Here is an 18032-nt window from a genome sequence, read left to right as displayed (position 1 = left end):
TGTTTCTATATAGCCGTTTTCCCACCTACCTCAGTCTATTGACAGTGAGTGGTCGAATGGGTAGCGAATCGGCTGCCGTGCTAAAAAATTCTTAGGTCACGTTGTCTAAAGCGTAATACGGTAACATTACGTTGTGTACCCAGTGCACTGAAGGCACTACTCTACGCCAAGCTTGCAGTTGCTGAACGTAGGGGCTGAGGGAGAAGAGATTTCATATGTAATGTGGGGCAAAAATCTAAAGTTTCTCGCTTCATTACCAACATTGCAAACAATCACTGACGTCTAGTTTCTTGCGTAAAAATGGAAAAATCTACTTTTTTTATTGCAGGAAGTTTTTTGCAAGTCGGAGGAGGCGCAGGCAAGTTTAAGGAATCTATTTCTCCGGCGTGCCTATGATGAGCTTTGGATAGATTGCCGGAAGGGTCACTGCCGGAACTCCTTTTTAACGGCAACGAATCCAGGACATTTGCATTTTTGTAGGAGACGTCATTCCACGTTAAGTTTCTTAGATGTGTCGCTCGACCACTTCAGATTTTCTTGAAAAATCTCGCGGCTATATTCTACCTTGCTCGCAGGTTTTTAGCATATACCCTTGCCGAATAATGTTTTTTCACGTGACGTGCTTCCAAAGTTCGCCCAACTACGGGAATCACGGTTCTGCGAGAAGGTTAATATGAAATTTGACTTGGGATGTAAAGCTGCTCAACTTCGCTTGCTGAAACTACAAAGGTCTGTCGTCTTCAATTCATAGTGGTGTTAATTGGCAAAGCCGTCGGAAAAAGTGCTTGAAGAATCGCAATTCCTGACAACAATCTGCGAAATTGACCATATTTTACTAGAATGATTACTAGTGATATGTTCATTGTAATTATTTGATTGTCCTAGAGCTGGTAGTGTACAGTGAAAAATCTTTTGCGCCAATTCTCTTGGAAGTAGCCATACGCAGCGTTGGACTAACTACAACGTGAATTTTCCCAACGGAGTGCTTGACTGTGTTGTCCATTCCCAAACGCCATTATAAATACAGTCTTTCGTCATCGCTGGAGCTTGAAGAAGTCGCAAGAGAGCATGTGCGATCTTTTACACGGCGTTGTATGTTCCCTGCTGCGTGGAAGTGAGTAATTTTTGCCGCGGGTGTTCACAACAGCATTGTTGCGCATCCGGTGTGATTCGTTTACCGTATTCAAAAAGTGTATAGCCTGTAACGCTCAAACACAGTTTCACGCGAAGAAAAGAACTGGAACAAATTGTTGACAGTTACTTCTGGCTGTGGATAGTACATTTCTAGCAAAAAACAAAACAGAGAATATTTTTTTTCTTCAAGTATAACTTTATTATTGTAGTAATAGTTGATTATTAATTGGCTTGCTAAACTATCCACCGCTGAAACTTTATATGATATGATACTTTTATTGAGACAATCCTCCAGGACGCTGGCGAAATGGGAAATGCCCGATAAAGCGCCCAGCTACTCCCGCACATGTCAATACTCCTATATGTGAGTAATAAACTTCCCGTACGCATATGATGCGTTGGCCATGAGCGGGTTTAAAGGGACAATTTAATTTTACACAAGAACGAGCGACATATGTTCCTTCTGCTCACACTGTCAAGGCATTCGTCGAACGGAAAGGCGTGCGAAGGAGTTTGATGGCGTACCAGGTCCCACGGTCCGATCTCGAGACGGTCGTACACGTACGCCATGGCGAATGATGATGTTGGCAGCAGGAGCGTCGTGCTTGCAGCCACGGTCACCGGGATGCACAGGTACAGCGGGTTGCATGGCACCGCCGCGGCCTACGAGAGGACGACCTTTGAATGGCACTCGACGTCTCGCATAACTTTCACTTTGAATGCTCAAAAAAAAAAAAAAATGGTGGCGCATTCATTTTATGGAGATGACAGGCGATGTTAATGGAATTAGCAGTTTTTCCTATGAAGGGCGTGTAATTGTTGAGGATATGTTTTACATGTTATGATGATTATTGCGATGAATATGATAATGAAATCAACCTGGTGTGACATGTGCACGTGTGGAGCGTTTATAAAAAGTTTTATGGGCTCTATTTTAGTTTTAGTGCGATTATCATTCCTGGGGTACTTCACGCACTTCATGTGCGTCCTGTCCAGTCTTGTCTGTCTGTAACCGTCTTCCCTCCAACTTGGGTTACTGGGTTGTCCGAGGCCAATGGTTAGAGCGTTTGGCTGCTGTAATGAAGGAACCGGGTTCGAAACCAATCGTCAGGCCAACTTGGGTCACGGATATGTGAGATTGGGTATGGGGCGCTCACGCGTTTCACACCAACTTGTTTTATCATTTATTTATTTATTACTTACGCATACTACTGTCTCATTGTAAGACATCACATGAGTAGGTACACGAAGAATGTACACTGGTAAGGGACTCTGATATAAAACTAAGACCATTCACTTATCATAATAAACAGACTATGTATACATTACACGTATTATGCGAAAGAGGAAGATAACTAATCTAATTCGCATAGTATCCAAGGCGATATACGAAGAAACAACGAAATACGATTAAAGAAGTAGCGTCGTGTATAACGTGCACATTGCTTGAGACTACGTCCGCATCAAGTGTACAGAATGAAACAGGATCGTTATTGCAATGCGCATAGAATCATAAAACAATAAAACCAATGGGTTACATGGCCAGGTAGTTTTTTTGCGAATTGATCCTATGGAAGCTGCCTCAAAGCACCATTAAGGTGTCTTCCAGAGTTACCCTGCTGCTGGAAGAAAAATGAAAATATAATCGTTCGGATGCGTCTGGAAAGGAACAATGTTCATAGTACGGCGCATTGTGCGTGCAGCAAGGTCAACGAGTGAAATTGGCGCTACCATAACCGTGGAAAGAATGGACAGTGCATAGCATAGTAAGGCGCTCGCCTATGTTCCAACGTCTGCCACAATAAAGAGTGCGCGTGCAACGAAGGGGAGAAGTTGCAGTCGTATCTCTTAAATGTGGACGTTATCGTTTTCAAGCGACACTTGTATTGGCTCACAAGTTTTGGTGGCGTTGTCGTGTTCACACACAAAAAAAGCCTGATGCTCCCAGAGCAGAGCAGCTGCAGGAAGTAAAACTCTTGCTTGGGCTAGTTGGTTCATGCTTGAAGTAGTAAAGGCAAGGCGCAGAAGAGTTGACAGAAGAGTTGAGCGCTGCAGGAGTTGACAGCCGAGACGGCGCCGGCACGTGAGTCAACAGAAACTTTTAGCGTGTCCGGTATTCCGGCAAACGGGGGTGGTTTGGGCGGATTGCCGGATGGTCGGGGGCGTAAACGTAAGCGGCCGGAGCAGTGCAGCCGCCTGGTGGCGTAGAGGTCAACCACACAAGCACAGCTGAAATTGCAGTAATCTGCTATATTCTGCTTCGCTGCTGGCGCAAATTTTCGGCAGCGGCGTAATTGTGAACACGAATACGCCGCTGTCGAAAATTTACACCAGCAGCTAAGAAGAATATACCGTATTTTCGCGATTCTAAGCACCCCCCTCTATTTTCGCGGAATGTTAGGAAAAATGCTTGCATGCGAATCTAAGCATCCCCCTATTTGTTAGGAAGAGCGCGTAGCCAAGGCCGCCAAACGCGCTTGCTCACTTTGGAATCATTGCTCGGCGGACCTGCAGGCACGCGGTCGATGCTTCTGTTGGACGCGTTTCGCGGCCATCTGACCTCGGAGGTAAAGACAAAGCTTCGGAACATCAATAGCGACATGGTTGTGATTCCGGGTGGCATGATGCCAGTGCTGCGACCCCTCGACGTTTCAGTCAACAAGCCCTTCAGAGCCAATCTCCAACAGGAGTACGAAGAGTGGGTGCGAAACCCTGACGACCGGAAAAAGATGCCGACGGGAAAGCTGCAGAAAACGTCCCCATCAACCATCGCAAAGTGGATTTCGGACTCGTGGAAGAGGGTCCAAGTGGACGTTGTGGTCAAATCATTTAAGAAGTGCTCGATCACAAACAACTTCGACGGAACGGAAGACGACCTGCTGTGGGATACCGAGAGCAGCGGTTCAAGCGGTGCGACGAACTCGAGTGGCAGTGATAGTGACTGAGCATCCTACACAAGCGGTGGGTTCACTGTCGGCACCGATTTTTCTTTTGAATGTTTAAAAATGGAATGTTATTTCTCACACCCATCTCGTCATGATGTTGCAGTGAAAAGAGGGAGGGGGGGTCATTCTAGATTTTTCGAATCTAAGCACCCCCCCCCCCCCCTCACTTTGGGCATCGCTATCGTGAAAAAAAGGGGGCGCTTAGAATCGAGTAAATACGGTAGTCATTGGCTCTGTGTTTGTGTAGTTGAGCTTTGCGCCACCAGTTGGCGCCACCAATCTGGCCGCTCACGTTTACGCCCCCGCTCATCCGGCAAACCACCCGCGCTTGCCGGAACACCGGGCGCTCTGAAATTCTCTATTATCAATTATTCGAGCTGCATATAGGCACACTCTCACATGACGCGCGCAACCAATTAGAGATGTTTCGCTTCCACCGGGGAGGGAAAAAGCAGGAAAGGGTTAGCGCGCACTGCGCTGTCTTGGTTTCCGTTCAGTTAAGCCTCGGAAAACGGATGGGACGGCCACGCTTGTGCGTTCTCGCGAGCAACATGCAGCCTTCGGCGAGTAGCGACGAGAACTCGCCCGTGAAAGGGCTCGCCGTCGGACCGATCCAGCCGTTAGGGCCGCCAGAGCTGACGGAGCGGGAGGCCGAAGCAACCCGGCACTGGTACTGATGGGTTATTAACCATGACGAAGGTCAAGTGCACGCAGGACAAGCTTCGCTTACTCCTATTTTCCGGTAGGGGAACGGTTGGTCATTGCTTTGTATACGCGTTCTAGTTTGTTAATATCGTACGAACAGTGTGGTGACCAGGCAACCGACGCATATTCGATTGCGGGTCTTATCAACGTTTTGTAGGCTGTTTACATTAATTGGGCGACTTTTCAGCATTTCAATTTTCTGAAGTGCGATTTTGGCAAGTGCTTTTGAATGTATGACATGAATGGGCTTGTGCCATCTTAGGTTAGTAGTAAGGGTTACCCCACAATTCTTAAGGTCATCCACGCGGGCGAGGGTGGTTTCTTTGTTGCTGTACGCAATACCTAGGGACCCTTGTTTGTTTGTGAAGGTCTCAGCCAGTCTTCTTGAAACTGATAGCCTGCTGCCATTACGCACTCCATTCATAAAACATAGCATATAAGCTGTTTATAATTAGTTGGACATGTGAGCTACAGATGTTAGTGTAGAAAAATCAATCGTGAGCGTGCAACCGTAATTTTATTGGTATATTACCGGTAACTCGAACAACAGTATTAATGTAAATAATAAACAAAAGCGGGCCCAAAAGTGGTCCCTCAGGTACACTGGAAGTCGCTTCAGTAGTGGAGGACGGGGAATTGTTATATGAAATGGACTGAGACCTTAAATGCTAATACTCGGCTATCCAGGCGACAACCTTAATATTTCCGAGAACTGTACGAAGCTTGGCAGGAGTCTTTCGAGACATTCGGAACTAAACGGTTTCGTATAGTCTCTAAATATGGCATCGATTTGACCATCGTCCTGTAGAGCTGACGCAATGACATATAAACACTCGATAAGCTGCGAGACTAGAAAAACCGGTGCGGAATCCGCGTTGACACTGAGATAAGGTTGGTTTCTTGCAATTACTGAACCATGCGTTCATGAATAAAATTGTGGCAGAAACTATCCTACGAAGTCTGTCAGCGGTAATGAATGAGCAATGAATTACTATAGCGGCCCAAAGTATTGTCGCCGTCGAAACAAGTTGTGTGCGAGGTGTGTACTGCAGCGCGAGTCCTCTATCGCGCTTCCTAAGAACACTCGGCGCCATCTAGCACGACCGTGCGTGGTCTGCGAAATGCGTGACTCGCCGGTGTGCACTAACACTGAGAAACACGACATGCGGTAACCGGGCTCTTCTCTCGCGCTTCTTTCTGGACATTCTGCGCCATCTAGAGGCACCGCCTTGAAGTCTGCATGCGGGCTCCGAGATGAGAAGCGTGGCGCTGTGGCGCCTTCGACCGCTGGTAATTGTTGCTGGCTTGTCGCACACTCAGTGGTACATACAAGTTTGGAAGAGGTTCATTGAAGAGCTGCGCATACCCGAGTGCATTCATGGCGCCGCTTGCTAAGGCGTTGGTGTGAGAAGCGTTAATTGAAAAGCGGCACATGCCCAGTGCATTTGCGGAGCAGCCTGATAATGCGTCTCGTTGCTGTCCTTTAAGAACCCCTGTGACGTGGGTTCGATTCTATTCAGCATCGACTAAATTTAAGGGATCCTTTTTGTGATTGTAGGGCGGCAAATTCCCGGTGGCACACACCTAGCTACCCAAGTTGGCATCAAAGATGTTCATTGGAGACCAGCGTAGGCCGAGCGGCACATACCCAGTACTCCAAGCCGGCGTCATACAGTTGCTTTGAAAAGTGGTAAATACCCCGTCCCGCGTTTACACTGACAAATGTCGGCGTGATAGAGGTTCGTTCAGGAGTGGTACGCGTGTACACATTGCCACATACTCATTGACACAAGTTTGGCCAAGTTGGTTTCGAACCGTGTTACTTCAGCACCGCAGCCCGATGTGCTGCTGATTCGACCACTGGCGACCCAGTGTTACGGCTTGCGTCTAGCCCCTCGTGCAGAAAGGAGTTTCACCCACCATGCCTCGTCGAAATGAAGTGTGACTTCTCCTGTTACAGTTGGCCCCTCGTGCAGAAAGGACTTTCTCCCACCATGCCTCGTCAGAATGAAGCGTGACTTCTGTTACAGTTGGCACCTCGTGCAGAAAGGACTCTCCCACCATGCCTCGTCAAAATGAAGCTTGACTTCCTAATTCGCCACGCCATGGTCATCGCGAGTGTCTGACGGTCTGGCGGAAGCCCCGCAGTGTTTTCAGGCCTCTTTTGTGTGTGTGTGTGCGACATTAGAGGGACCCTTTCCACGAACTGTCAAGCTCTACAGGGGAACTTCCGCGAACCAGCAACGCCCAAAAAAGAAGGACAAGCGTCTGCAGTTCCCGGACCTGAGGCTTGGTATCCTTGCAGCAAGCTCGGTATAACCAGAGGAGGAGGGGCCCTCTTTCCGCGAATCAGACTCTTGTGCCGGTCACGTGACGTCGACGGAAGCAAGATCCCTCCCACGATTGTAGAGAGCCTATTTAAGGGGCTCCGAAATGTACTTTTTTAGATCACTTCATTCTCTTCTCTTCATCTTTCACCAACCTTTGAATAAACCGTGCAAGTTTCGCACTAGGAATCGTGTCGTCCTTGCCCAGTCGCCATGGTCGACGGGATGCCTGCAGCCCGCCGACAACGCCACGCTACCCAATAGTAACATCGGCCGAGCTTCGATAGGCAGGCGTCGCTACAACTCGGCAGCAGTACGATACGCTACCCTGGACTACGCAACACCAGTGACCCAGGCAGGCGGGAAAATGGTTAGATACAAACATAGAGAGATAGCCACGTAAAGTGCGTGAACTACCCTAAGAATACTAACGGATAAATATGTTCACGAAGGTTACAATTGGGTAATGAGGTGTTTGGTCTGTAATTGTAAAGTTGTAAGGTGCTTGGTCTGTAGCACAAGTAACGGATTCAGGAGTTACCAACAAATGCTATAGATACTACTATAGCACTATCACGAGGACCGGCCGAACAAGCCGATCGAGCAGGTGGGCCGAAGTTTGGGAAAGAAGACGTAGAAAGCTTCGCTGTAAATAAAAGAATCATGTGCTTAAAGACAGATATTTGTTGTGCTCAGGATTTAGATTCCATTTGTTGTTTCGTCGTGGAACATACCCATCCTGGGGGATTAATCGAGAACGGGCACGTGACAACCAGGGACACGCACCGAATGGCTAACTCATCGAAAATCAGTTAAACCACGGAATCCGCTGAGTATAATTCGCCATTCTATTATGAATTCTGTGTGCTTTGGATATTCCTACAAGCTTCGTACAAGCCAACAACATGCATTCAGGCTTTATGTCCGATTTAATTTTTTGTATCACGCAACACATCCGTGCCCTTACTCGCACTACTGCAGCGCGGTCAGCGTACAGGGTTTATGTAATCCGTTTACTAGTGCTTGCATTCGGAGCACATATACGTAACCTTTGCATATACAGGCTGCCCCCCCGCAAGTTGTGCCAATATAAAAAAAAAGATATGCGAGTGCCACAGAGCTGGACAGAACCAAGATAATGTTTGCGATCACTTGAGGCAAGACAGACTATCTTTTGCACTTTACTTAATTACATAATTAGATTTCATAGATTATTAACCTTCATTAAATATTATATTCAGAGCAAAAGCGTCATTGGAAAAATTGTAGACCATCCTGAAAAATTTCCGATCCATCTTTCTCTTGCTCAATGCGTGCTACATATAAGTTTTTTTACAGAGATGCTGTATATGGCTAGGGTTTCATGCATTTTTGTTCTCCGTGAACAAAACCGATCATCGTAAATGACTCGTACCCCCGAAGTATTCATACTACCGTAAGCAAGCAAAAAATGCAATGGCTCATAGCCCCGTAACGCAGAGGCTACAAGCACTCAGTAAAGTGAAGCGAACAATGCTTAAATTCTTTCTAATTACGAATACAACATACAGAACAGCATGTAGAAAACTGTCATCATCAATGGCTCATACCAACGTGGGCAATGGCTCATACGCCCGTAGGCAAGCAAAAAATGCAATGACTCACAGTCCCGTAAGGCTCATGGCTACTCGCGTTGCGTGCATTAGCTGCGATGACACTACCCCTGTTGTTCTTGTCGGCGATTTCAATGCGGATGTGCCGGTACCGAAAAGGGAGCGGTTTACGCGTCCGGTGTTGCAGACATATCCCTTGCGATGCCACACCGATCCGGTCCAATCGACCACCCGGCGGCATACGTGCTTCGATTTGGCATTATCAAATGTGATTGTAGTTGCAAGTGAAATAATTTCCACTGATCAAGACAATAAATGATGATGATGATGATGATGATCATCATCATCATCATCAGCCTGGTTACGCCCACTGCAGGGCAAAGGCCTCTCCCATACTTTTCCAACTACCCCGGTCATCTACAAATTGTGGCCATGTCGTCCATGCAAACTTCTTAATCTCATCCGCCCACCTAACTTTGTGCCGCCCCCTGCTACGCTTCCCTTATCTTCGAATCCAGTCCGTAACCCTTAATGACCGTCGGTTATCTTCCCTCCTCCTCACATGCCCTGCCCATTCCCATTTCCTTTTCTGGATTTAAACTAAGATGTCATTAACTCGCGTTTGTTCCCTCACCCAATCTGCTCTTTTTTTATCCCTTAAAGTTACACCCATCATTTTTTCCATAGCGCGTTGCGCCGTCCTCAGTTTAAGTACAACCCTTTTCGTAAGCCTCCACGTTTATGCCCCGTACGTGAGTACTGGTAAGACACAGTTGTTATATGCTTCTCTCTTGAGGGATAATGGCAACCTGCTCTTCTTGATCTGCGAATGCCTGCCAAACTCATGATCCGGATCCACGGTCACTATCTGCCCCAAGTGGATGTATCCTCTTACCACTTCCAGTAACCTCGCTATCTACCGTAAACTGCTGTTCTCTTCCGAGACTGTTAAACATTACTTTAGCTTTCTGCAGATTAAATTTTAGACCCACCCTTCTGCTTTGCCTGTCCATGTCAGTTAGCGTGCATTGCAATTAGTCCCCTGAGTTACTAAGCAAGGCGATATCATCAGCGAATCGCAAGTTACTAAGGTATTCTCCATGAACTCTTATACCCAATTCTTCCAAATCCAGGTCTCCGAATACCTCCTGCAAACACGCTGTGAATAGCATTTGAGAGATATATCTCCCTGCCTGACGCCTTTCTTTATGGGGATTTTGTTGCTTTCTTTATGCAGGACTACTGTGGCTGTGGAGCCGCTACAGATATCTTTAATCAGGATGCCCACCCATCAAGACAATAAATGAGTTCTTACCTTTGTTCAAATTTATGTGTCCGTGTCTTGGACTAAACAGCTTCACTGGTAAACAATCTTCATAGAGTGGAATGGCTCATGATTTTTTTTCCAAGCCCAAAACACTTTTTGTGGGTTGTCGCGAGATCGTTTGCGGCTAGGGGAAAAAACCTTTTAACATATATCTGGAACGTGATATTTTTGGGTGAAGGCAACCAGTCAATGAACCCACACATGCTACCTGAAGGCATCAACGTTGCCAGACTAATCAAAAGTGTACTTATGTTCCTGAGGGTCTGCCATGTGCCCTTACTAATTTTAGGTCGCTGGTGATGCCAGTCACCATGACGCCTGCGGCAGAAAGGATGTTCCACATCCGCCGCCAAGGTTTGTGAATAGTGGCGCTGGCTAACACTCCCAGGGTTCTACTGGGAAACAAATACCCAAGAAAGTGGAAGGGGAAACAGCGCCGCGGTATCTCAATTGGTAGAGCATCGCACGCGTAATGCGAAGGTTGTGGGATCGTTCCCCACTTGCGGCAAGTTGTTTTTTCATCCACTTTCATTTCCATTAATTTATTGTTTTTTATTTCATTTATTAAGCACGAGTAATGTACCTTATGTTGTCCTTGGTGTCAGTGTTTATTGGCTTCTTATGATATGCTTTGGTGATAGTCATTTGTCGCCGCAATTTTTATTGCCAAACATTCTCACACAATGAACCTATAGCATAATCATGATAGCGGTCTGCGACGCACTTCGCACTTTCTAAAGTTGAGAGCGCCGGAATAATGCGTTTTGATGACCTGAACAATTCACCCGTAGCACACACTGCATTGCCGCATCATCATGGACTTATGCGTGCGTTCGCACACTCCGTACATACGAAATTGACACGAGGTTGACAACAAGAAGACGCAATAACTGTGTGGTACAGAGTATACAAGCACGATGTGCTTAGATCGACCAGCAAACAAGATCTGTCAAAAATGTATTTGAAATAAACTTTGATTTGATTTGATTTGCCATCGAAACACTCGCATGTGGCGTGGCAATTAAATAATTATGGAACATGCCAGTCCTCAAACAAATCGTTCTTCACGACGCCGCGCTGAGTAGCATGAGAGCAGCGTGTGTAGCTCAAGTTGAGTAAGGTGCTGGATAACACTTATTCGTTAGAGTCTATGCTCAAAACTGCTCAAGTGCACAGACAAGCGAAAAGAGTCTAACGCTGTCTGGCAACTTTGGTTGGTTCCTGCGTGTTATAGCCGTTGTTTGTACCTATACTTGACGCTGGCCTGGTAGCGGCATACCTCTGTCTCGCCATTTTCGTTTCTGTGTTCTCTGCAACCTCGCTGATCTCGATGACCACGTGGATTGCTTCTTCCATGTGCCTTTTTTTGTTCTTCTAATTTCTGTGCTGTTATAGAGTTTCTCACTATAACCCCTAGAGGAAAATCTGGCGCCACCACCTATGAGAGTTTCCTAAGGGGTGCTGTGGGGGGTCGTCATGGGAATGACGGTAGTGTTTTCGAAGCTTGCGTTGGCTGATATTGTACGAGGCTTCATCTAAAATCTGGAGATGGCTGCACAAATAATGCTTTCTTAGAAAATGAAATATACATAAAGTATACATAAAATATACATAAAAGGTTTTCATTCATCCATATTACATCCTTCAATGAAGTTTGCTCACCTAGAATGCAGAACCAAGCGAAGAACAGCACGGACAAACGATAAACTGTTCCAAAGCGAGCGCGAATCTTGTATGTCCTGCAACTTTAGCGGACAGCTGATTCTTTTTACGTTCTATACAAATGTATATCCAATAACAAGTCCTCATAATTAAACTAAACATGTTTTGTGCAAAAAGCTAAAACAGCTTTTTACATGCTGCTTCAGTAGGAAATGAGTAATTGGCGCGTCTTCAAGGCTTCCTGGCTCTCTGAGAACGATGCCAATCCGAAGTCACAATTAAGATACCAGCATTTCCATGATTAAAGCACAGCGCAGCAGCTCCAGATTTCCCTCATGGTAATACACTGAGAAATTCTACGTGTGCCGCCATACATTTTGTCAAATGTAGCTGCATTGAGTTGCCATTCAGCGTTGGTATCGCAGTCTCGATTGCCCCTCTCTTTCGCGGTGCTTTCAAACCCGACTGAAGCGCTGCTTAATTTGAAAGAGGTGTGAATGGGTGGAAAAGTGGGGTGCAGTACCAATGTTTGCGATGAATGAGCCTCCGTTCGATACTCACGATGTCCATGATGACGGGCATCATGACCGAGACGGTGGCCTTGCGGCCCACCAACTCTGTGAGCACCGCGGCGCCGAGCGTGAGCAGCAGCTGCGTGACGAACTTGTACTGCGCGCTGCGCGGAGCCCAGCGGGTGAGCCAGCCGACCACGTCCGCGGTGCGCACCGCTTCGGCCATGTAGCCACTGCAGCCGAGCGTCAGCAGGGCTGTCCACGGGAGACGGAACCACAGGTTGGCGTACTCGCGCTTGGGCGCCTCCAGCAGACGGCTCGACGAAGCGGGCAACGCCAGCGCCACCAGCACCATGACGAAGTCTACGGTGAGCACGTCGAAGCTGCCGGCGAGAGCGCACGTTATACCCACCCTTCCTTCTTACAGGGGCGTCAAAGTCGGGCTAACGAAAGCCTAATGCCTGGTGTTTAATGTATGAGCTTGAGAAGGGCTGACGCCTAGTACTAGCTGGTATGACATGTATACCATGCATAGAGCGCTAAAAATGACTAGGGCTAAAAGGAAGGACAAGACGAGTGCCAATATTGGAAACCACAGGAATGTACATTTTCGTTAACGACGCACATATGCAGCCAGGGGTGCCAATCGTCTTTTCAGACAACCTTGGTTTTGTTGAGACACAAAGACGAATTCACAAGGTTAATGTAGCGAATAGTTCAGGACTGAATACTGATTACGTGATCGGGGGCTGTGGGATCGCTCTGTGGGAAAAATGCTTCTCAATTTTTAATGTCTCCTAGCGCGCCATCTGATATTCATTGCCTTTACAGCGAAGCTGTGTATGGCTAGCCGATTCGTCCGTCCGTCCGTCCGTCCGTCCGTACGTCTATCGGTCATCTGTACGCCGGAAGCTCCTCTGGCGCAACCCCATGCGCATGCGCAAAAGAAATAGAGAATAAGAGAGGCGTGTGATTAGTCAACACCACCTAGATAGCACAAAATCTGTTTACTCCGATCCATGACGTCGCGATACTTGGCACGAAATTTCCATTGACAAGGCTGGCGTAATGAAAGCGGTGACGTCAAAATCACTGTTGCCTACTCGGGAGCATCCCCATTAGATACTAAGGAAGTCAGCTCAGTTAACATGACACCGTGGATCGGAGTGAAAATGCCTTGTGCTATCTAGGTGGTGTTGGATTAGCTGCGCCAGTAGTGGCGTGTCGTTGCTCTCCGTCGCAGCCGAGCGCGCGCGCAGCAGTTTCCCTATGGCTCCGAAATAGGTAGGCCACGCGTCCTACGTGCTCCTTAGGAGCAGGTAGCTTTAGATCAGCAACGCCGCGAGCAGAACCGGGAACGAGCTTGTCTACGCCGTGCTGATGCTGCAGCCTTGGCACAAGAAGAGGCTCGTGCAGCTGAGCGCGAGCAGCAACTCCGTACCGAGGATCCGGCAGCTAGCAAGCCGTCGTTTAATGAACCGTCAGGATTAACCAGTGATAAACACCGGGGCCGCGCGTTTCAGCTTCGTTGGTTAACCATCTGTACGGAGTGCTTGCGCGCTGATTTCGTACTGAGTGCATATAGGTTTCAATAGCTCACAATAGACTAGCATTTCTTGATATTAAGGAAGCTTTCGGCAACGCAGATGAGAAATTTCTATGGGATATTCTCAAGCACAAGTACATTGGCCCCGGTTTCCTGTAGCTGCTGATGGAGATATATAGAGAGCAGAGCACAAATCGTAGATGCATGCAAGAAATGCAAATAACTAGAGGAAATTCACCGCGGACTGAAGCAAGGGTTCCCTGTTTCCGTTGTTGTTCATGCTTTATGTTAAGGGCATATAAAGACGAATGGAAAACAGTGAACTAGGTTTAGATTTATCTTACACTCGTAATGGGCAAAGTGAGCAACAAAAGGCCCTTGGGCTGATATATGGGGCCGAGTGCTGCTATCCGACAATGAAAAAGAAATATACAGAGACTTGTGCATACGTGTGGTAATGAAGCGACACTAGGCCTTAATTTTAGCACAGAGAAATCGGGAAATATTATCTCTAATGAGAAGACGAGTAACGACGTGGTATCAATTCAACAGCAAGTCAAACCCATGCCGAGCAATATTAATACATGTGTATACACATAAACGAAGGAAAAACCTACTGAAACATCCACCGAGATAATGTGAGGATGAAGGGGAAGTGGCATGTAGCAATTGTGAAACCTAGAGCACTTTGGAGTTTCAATAAATAAGACGGTGGTGCGAGGAAACTCTTTGGTTAAAATCAGATATCTTGTCGGTGTTGGAAATTAACCAAAGGTCAGCGGGCCGATTGACCTTGGCACAGTAAAGCCATAAATGAGGCAGCGCAGTGTGGCATGCATTTGGTTTCTTTTTGTGAGCATCCGTATATATCTCTGCGCATGATATCTGAGATGGAATATGTGCGTTGTCAATTATTTGACGTGGTGCTCAAAGTAATTATCGTCTTTTTGTACCTAAGTCTGAAATCGTGGAACAATAGGCCGTTGATGATACGTGGCGCCATATTATTGCAGTCATGAATTACCATTTGGCATCAACAGGGTACATAATCTAGCTACCAGTACGGTAAACATAACGGCAGCACACGTCTCGTTTTGTAAACGTACGGTGATATAATTTCCGGCGAAAGATCAAGTTTCACAAACAGACATTCACAAGAGGTTTCTCCTCGTGAAGGGCGATGCGTGGGTAAGTTGGAGCACTGTGCGAACACGGGTCAGTTATTTAGAAATCACCAGACGGGCGTTAGCCATCGGCCTCGTAGTGGTCGCCCTCGTAGAGCAGCGACTGAAGTGAACCAGGATGATTAAGACGGGCAAGCAACAATAGACCGAATAGCGAGAATGCTTTGAATAGTACAGGAGATGATTGAAAGCCGAAATTACCAAAAATAGAGACTGCACAGTATTATGAATACGTTGCGGAAGCTTTGTCACACATTGCGCGATCAGCAAGAAAAGTGATCTTGCAGTGCGATAAGGCGCGCACTCAAAGCTCTCACTTAACAGTAATCCAGAGTTCAACAGAAACCCGTCTGACGAGCAAAGAACATAGTGGAATTAAACGTGCACTCGCCAAGTCGTAAAGTGTATTAAATGAAAACTCGACGTTTCGGGGCCCATAGGGGTCCCTTGATGACAATGAAAGCAAACGCGGTGGCTCTTGTATCGAAGAGACGTCGCAGTGCGCGTGCGTAGATTTCGGCAGATTCTCACGTGTCCTACCTATCGCACGCTGCGTCGTTTGAATGTGCAGCGCTTCTAGCGTGGCATTCCGATATAGAGTTGGAAACTGAGCTTCCCTTGATGACATCGCGCTGATGCGGCTTAATCCGTTTTTTGAAATTACCAGTTTCGCCAACATAGGTTGCACCAGGGCCGCTATAACGTAAAACTATTCCAAACTTTTCTATTCCAATTCTGCTATCAGCCCTCCACGATTGGTCACAAACTTTTTTCGACCACCCCCACTTCACCTGTCTGTCACGCGACGTCACGAAAACTGCGATAGCTCCCCATCTGATATCATGTGTACACACTGATTATGCATGATTTGACAGAAAAAGGAAAAACAGTTATTTCTGATTCGACCCCTTTTCGACATTAGCCTTCGGCTATTGGTAAAAAGTTTCCGGCCTGCACCCACTTCGCCTGCCTGTAACGCGACGTCACAAAACCGCACAAACTCACGGCGTCAAAGTGACGTGTACGCGATAAAGATGCATTAATATGCCGAACAAAACTGAATATTCTGCGGAATAGCCGCAGGCTGCCCCGTTCCGAAAGGAATAAGAGATGGCTGCCGCCGATCGCTGAGACGCTGGCTACTCGCACCTGCCGGAGAGCATGGGTGTATTTGCGTATAATAATGCTTCTTGCGTGGCCGTGCAACGTTTTCGAGCACTTTCGGCACGTTTACCACCTCATTCTGCCAACTCTTCTTTGCTGAGGGTCAGTTTTATCGTCATTTTTAAGCTTCCGTTGCATGCCGCCGCGATTTTCGACTAGCCACCACAAGCTAAGTAAGGGAAAGCCGACCAATCGCAGACGCCGGCACCACCCTCTTCATCCGGTTATCGATTTTAAGTTCACTGGCTGTGCCCCAGCTGATCCCTCTCCACTTGAGCGTTCTCCTCGCCTCTTGTCAGCCAATTAGATACGACAAGCCGCTCAATGTAGGCAATGTTATTCGTTTTTCAAGCAAACAAAAATGACCTCCTATGAACGAGGAGAGTGTTTGATTGGTCTGTACAGACAACCCTGTAGGTGACCGCCCGGTGCTTGCGTCGGTGGTTACGCAAATTTGACGTCAGAAGATTGGAATAGAAACATATTGGAATAGTTTCACGTTATGGGGCCCCAGGTTCTTTGTTATTAATTTTGTACACAACACCCAGATACCTCGATCTTTCCAAGCGCTCTTTTGCACGCATGAGTTGGCCGCGTAACTTGCTGGAAAGGACATGTGCCACCCAAGCGTCGTAGTCACTAAACACTCTTGCCAAGACCTCGCTCATACCGCGCACATACAGGATGACCCCACGCTTGCACTTCTTTTTGTAATTGCTTGGAAATTGGGCTCTAGGCACGACGTTTCTACTCCCTCAGCCTTTGCGGAAGGTATCCGTTCCCGGACAGATCCTTCCTTACCGAGAACAGTTCTGCTCTGCGTCCCATAGAGCTCGAACAAAGACGGAAAGCGCGAGCGAACAGGGAAGAAATAACCGAGCGCTTGTGGCCCTTTCGCTGTACTAAAGTAAATCGAAGTAGCTCCCCGTGAACGTGGGCTTTCTATAAACCGTCGTTGCGTACCCTTCATCGGAACGTTCCATGAGAACATCAAACAAAGCGATGCAGTGGTTCTTTTCGTATTCCACCGTAAACTGGATCCTCGGCTTGAATGAATTGAAGTGGTCAAGGATCTTTTTGACGCAACTTCGGCGAATAATACAAAAACAGTCATCCACGTATCGTATAAAGAATATGGGGACAGGGTTGAAGGACGACAACGCGGAATCCTCGATGGGCTTCAAGGCATGATTAGCGCACGCGACAGAAACGGAACGTGGCGATCGCGAAGACTTGCCTGTAAAAATGCTTATTGAAGACGAAGCACGTGTTTCTCGGGCAAACTCTAACAGGCGACATAAGTCATCAACCTGACTAGGAGTACGACAGGATGAAGAGGGGTCCTGTTCCAGGGCTTCTCTGCAACACTATACCGCGAAATCGACAGGAACGCACGTAGACATCTATTTCACCTTGAATGAGACCATGATGTGGCCTTCGCCGACGGTGCATTATCTGGTGCAGTCAAAAACAACGGTTGCGTGCCCTTTGTCCGCTGATAGAATAACAATAATTTCGTTCTCTTTCAACTGTTCCAACGCTTATTTTTCTAGCAACGTCAATGGCTTGCCTTGACGGAAATTTGGAGAGCACACCATTGGCTCGAACTCTTGTGTCGTCTTCTTTCTTGGGGTGAACCAAGCGCACTGATCGTTCGATGGCACACGTAATCTTTGCCGCATCTGACAATGACCCCGTGTTGAAGTTCAGGCATCGGTTTAATAGGCTTTGTACAGCGGGATGCAGCTTGTGCGTGGAAATGTTGCGGACACTTGTGGTTGCATCCCGACTCTTGCAGAAACACTGACATGCCTTGTTAGAAGGAGCGAGAACTTATTTTCTTGAGACTGACATTTTCTTTCTTGAGTTTCGGCGGTGACACTGTTGGAGTGGAACAAAATGCCGAAGTAGTCTGTGGCTAAGGTACCCTGAGG

The 18032-nt window shown here is 47.2% G+C and overlaps 1 protein-coding gene and 1 non-coding gene across 2 annotated transcripts in view; one reads left to right on the top strand and one right to left on the bottom strand.

The window, feature by feature from the left end:
- Positions 1-1387: 1387 nt before the first annotated feature.
- LOC142583733 (Na(+)/dicarboxylate cotransporter 3-like) overlaps positions 1388-18032 on the bottom strand; it is a 73524-nt gene continuing 56879 nt past the window's right edge. The window contains exons 7-8 of the mRNA XM_075694221.1: positions 12254-12587; positions 1388-1797 (exon numbers count right to left, since the gene is read on the bottom strand). Coding sequence (XP_075550336.1) covers positions 1549-1797; positions 12254-12587 — 583 coding nt within the window. The 3' untranslated portion in view covers positions 1388-1548. The remainder of the gene's footprint in view (positions 1798-12253; positions 12588-18032) is intronic.
- TRNAT-CGU (transfer RNA threonine (anticodon CGU)) lies at positions 10466-10538 on the top strand. Its single transcript has one exon. It is a non-coding gene; the product is annotated as a tRNA-Thr (tRNA).

The sequence above is a fragment of the Dermacentor variabilis genome, chromosome 5 (genome assembly GCF_050947875.1).
Source record: "Dermacentor variabilis isolate Ectoservices chromosome 5, ASM5094787v1, whole genome shotgun sequence".
In the NCBI taxonomy this organism is placed as follows: Eukaryota; Metazoa; Arthropoda; class Arachnida; order Ixodida; family Ixodidae; genus Dermacentor; species Dermacentor variabilis.
The sequence above is the reverse complement of the archived record's forward strand: the minus strand, read 5'-3'. Positions and strand labels throughout refer to the sequence as shown.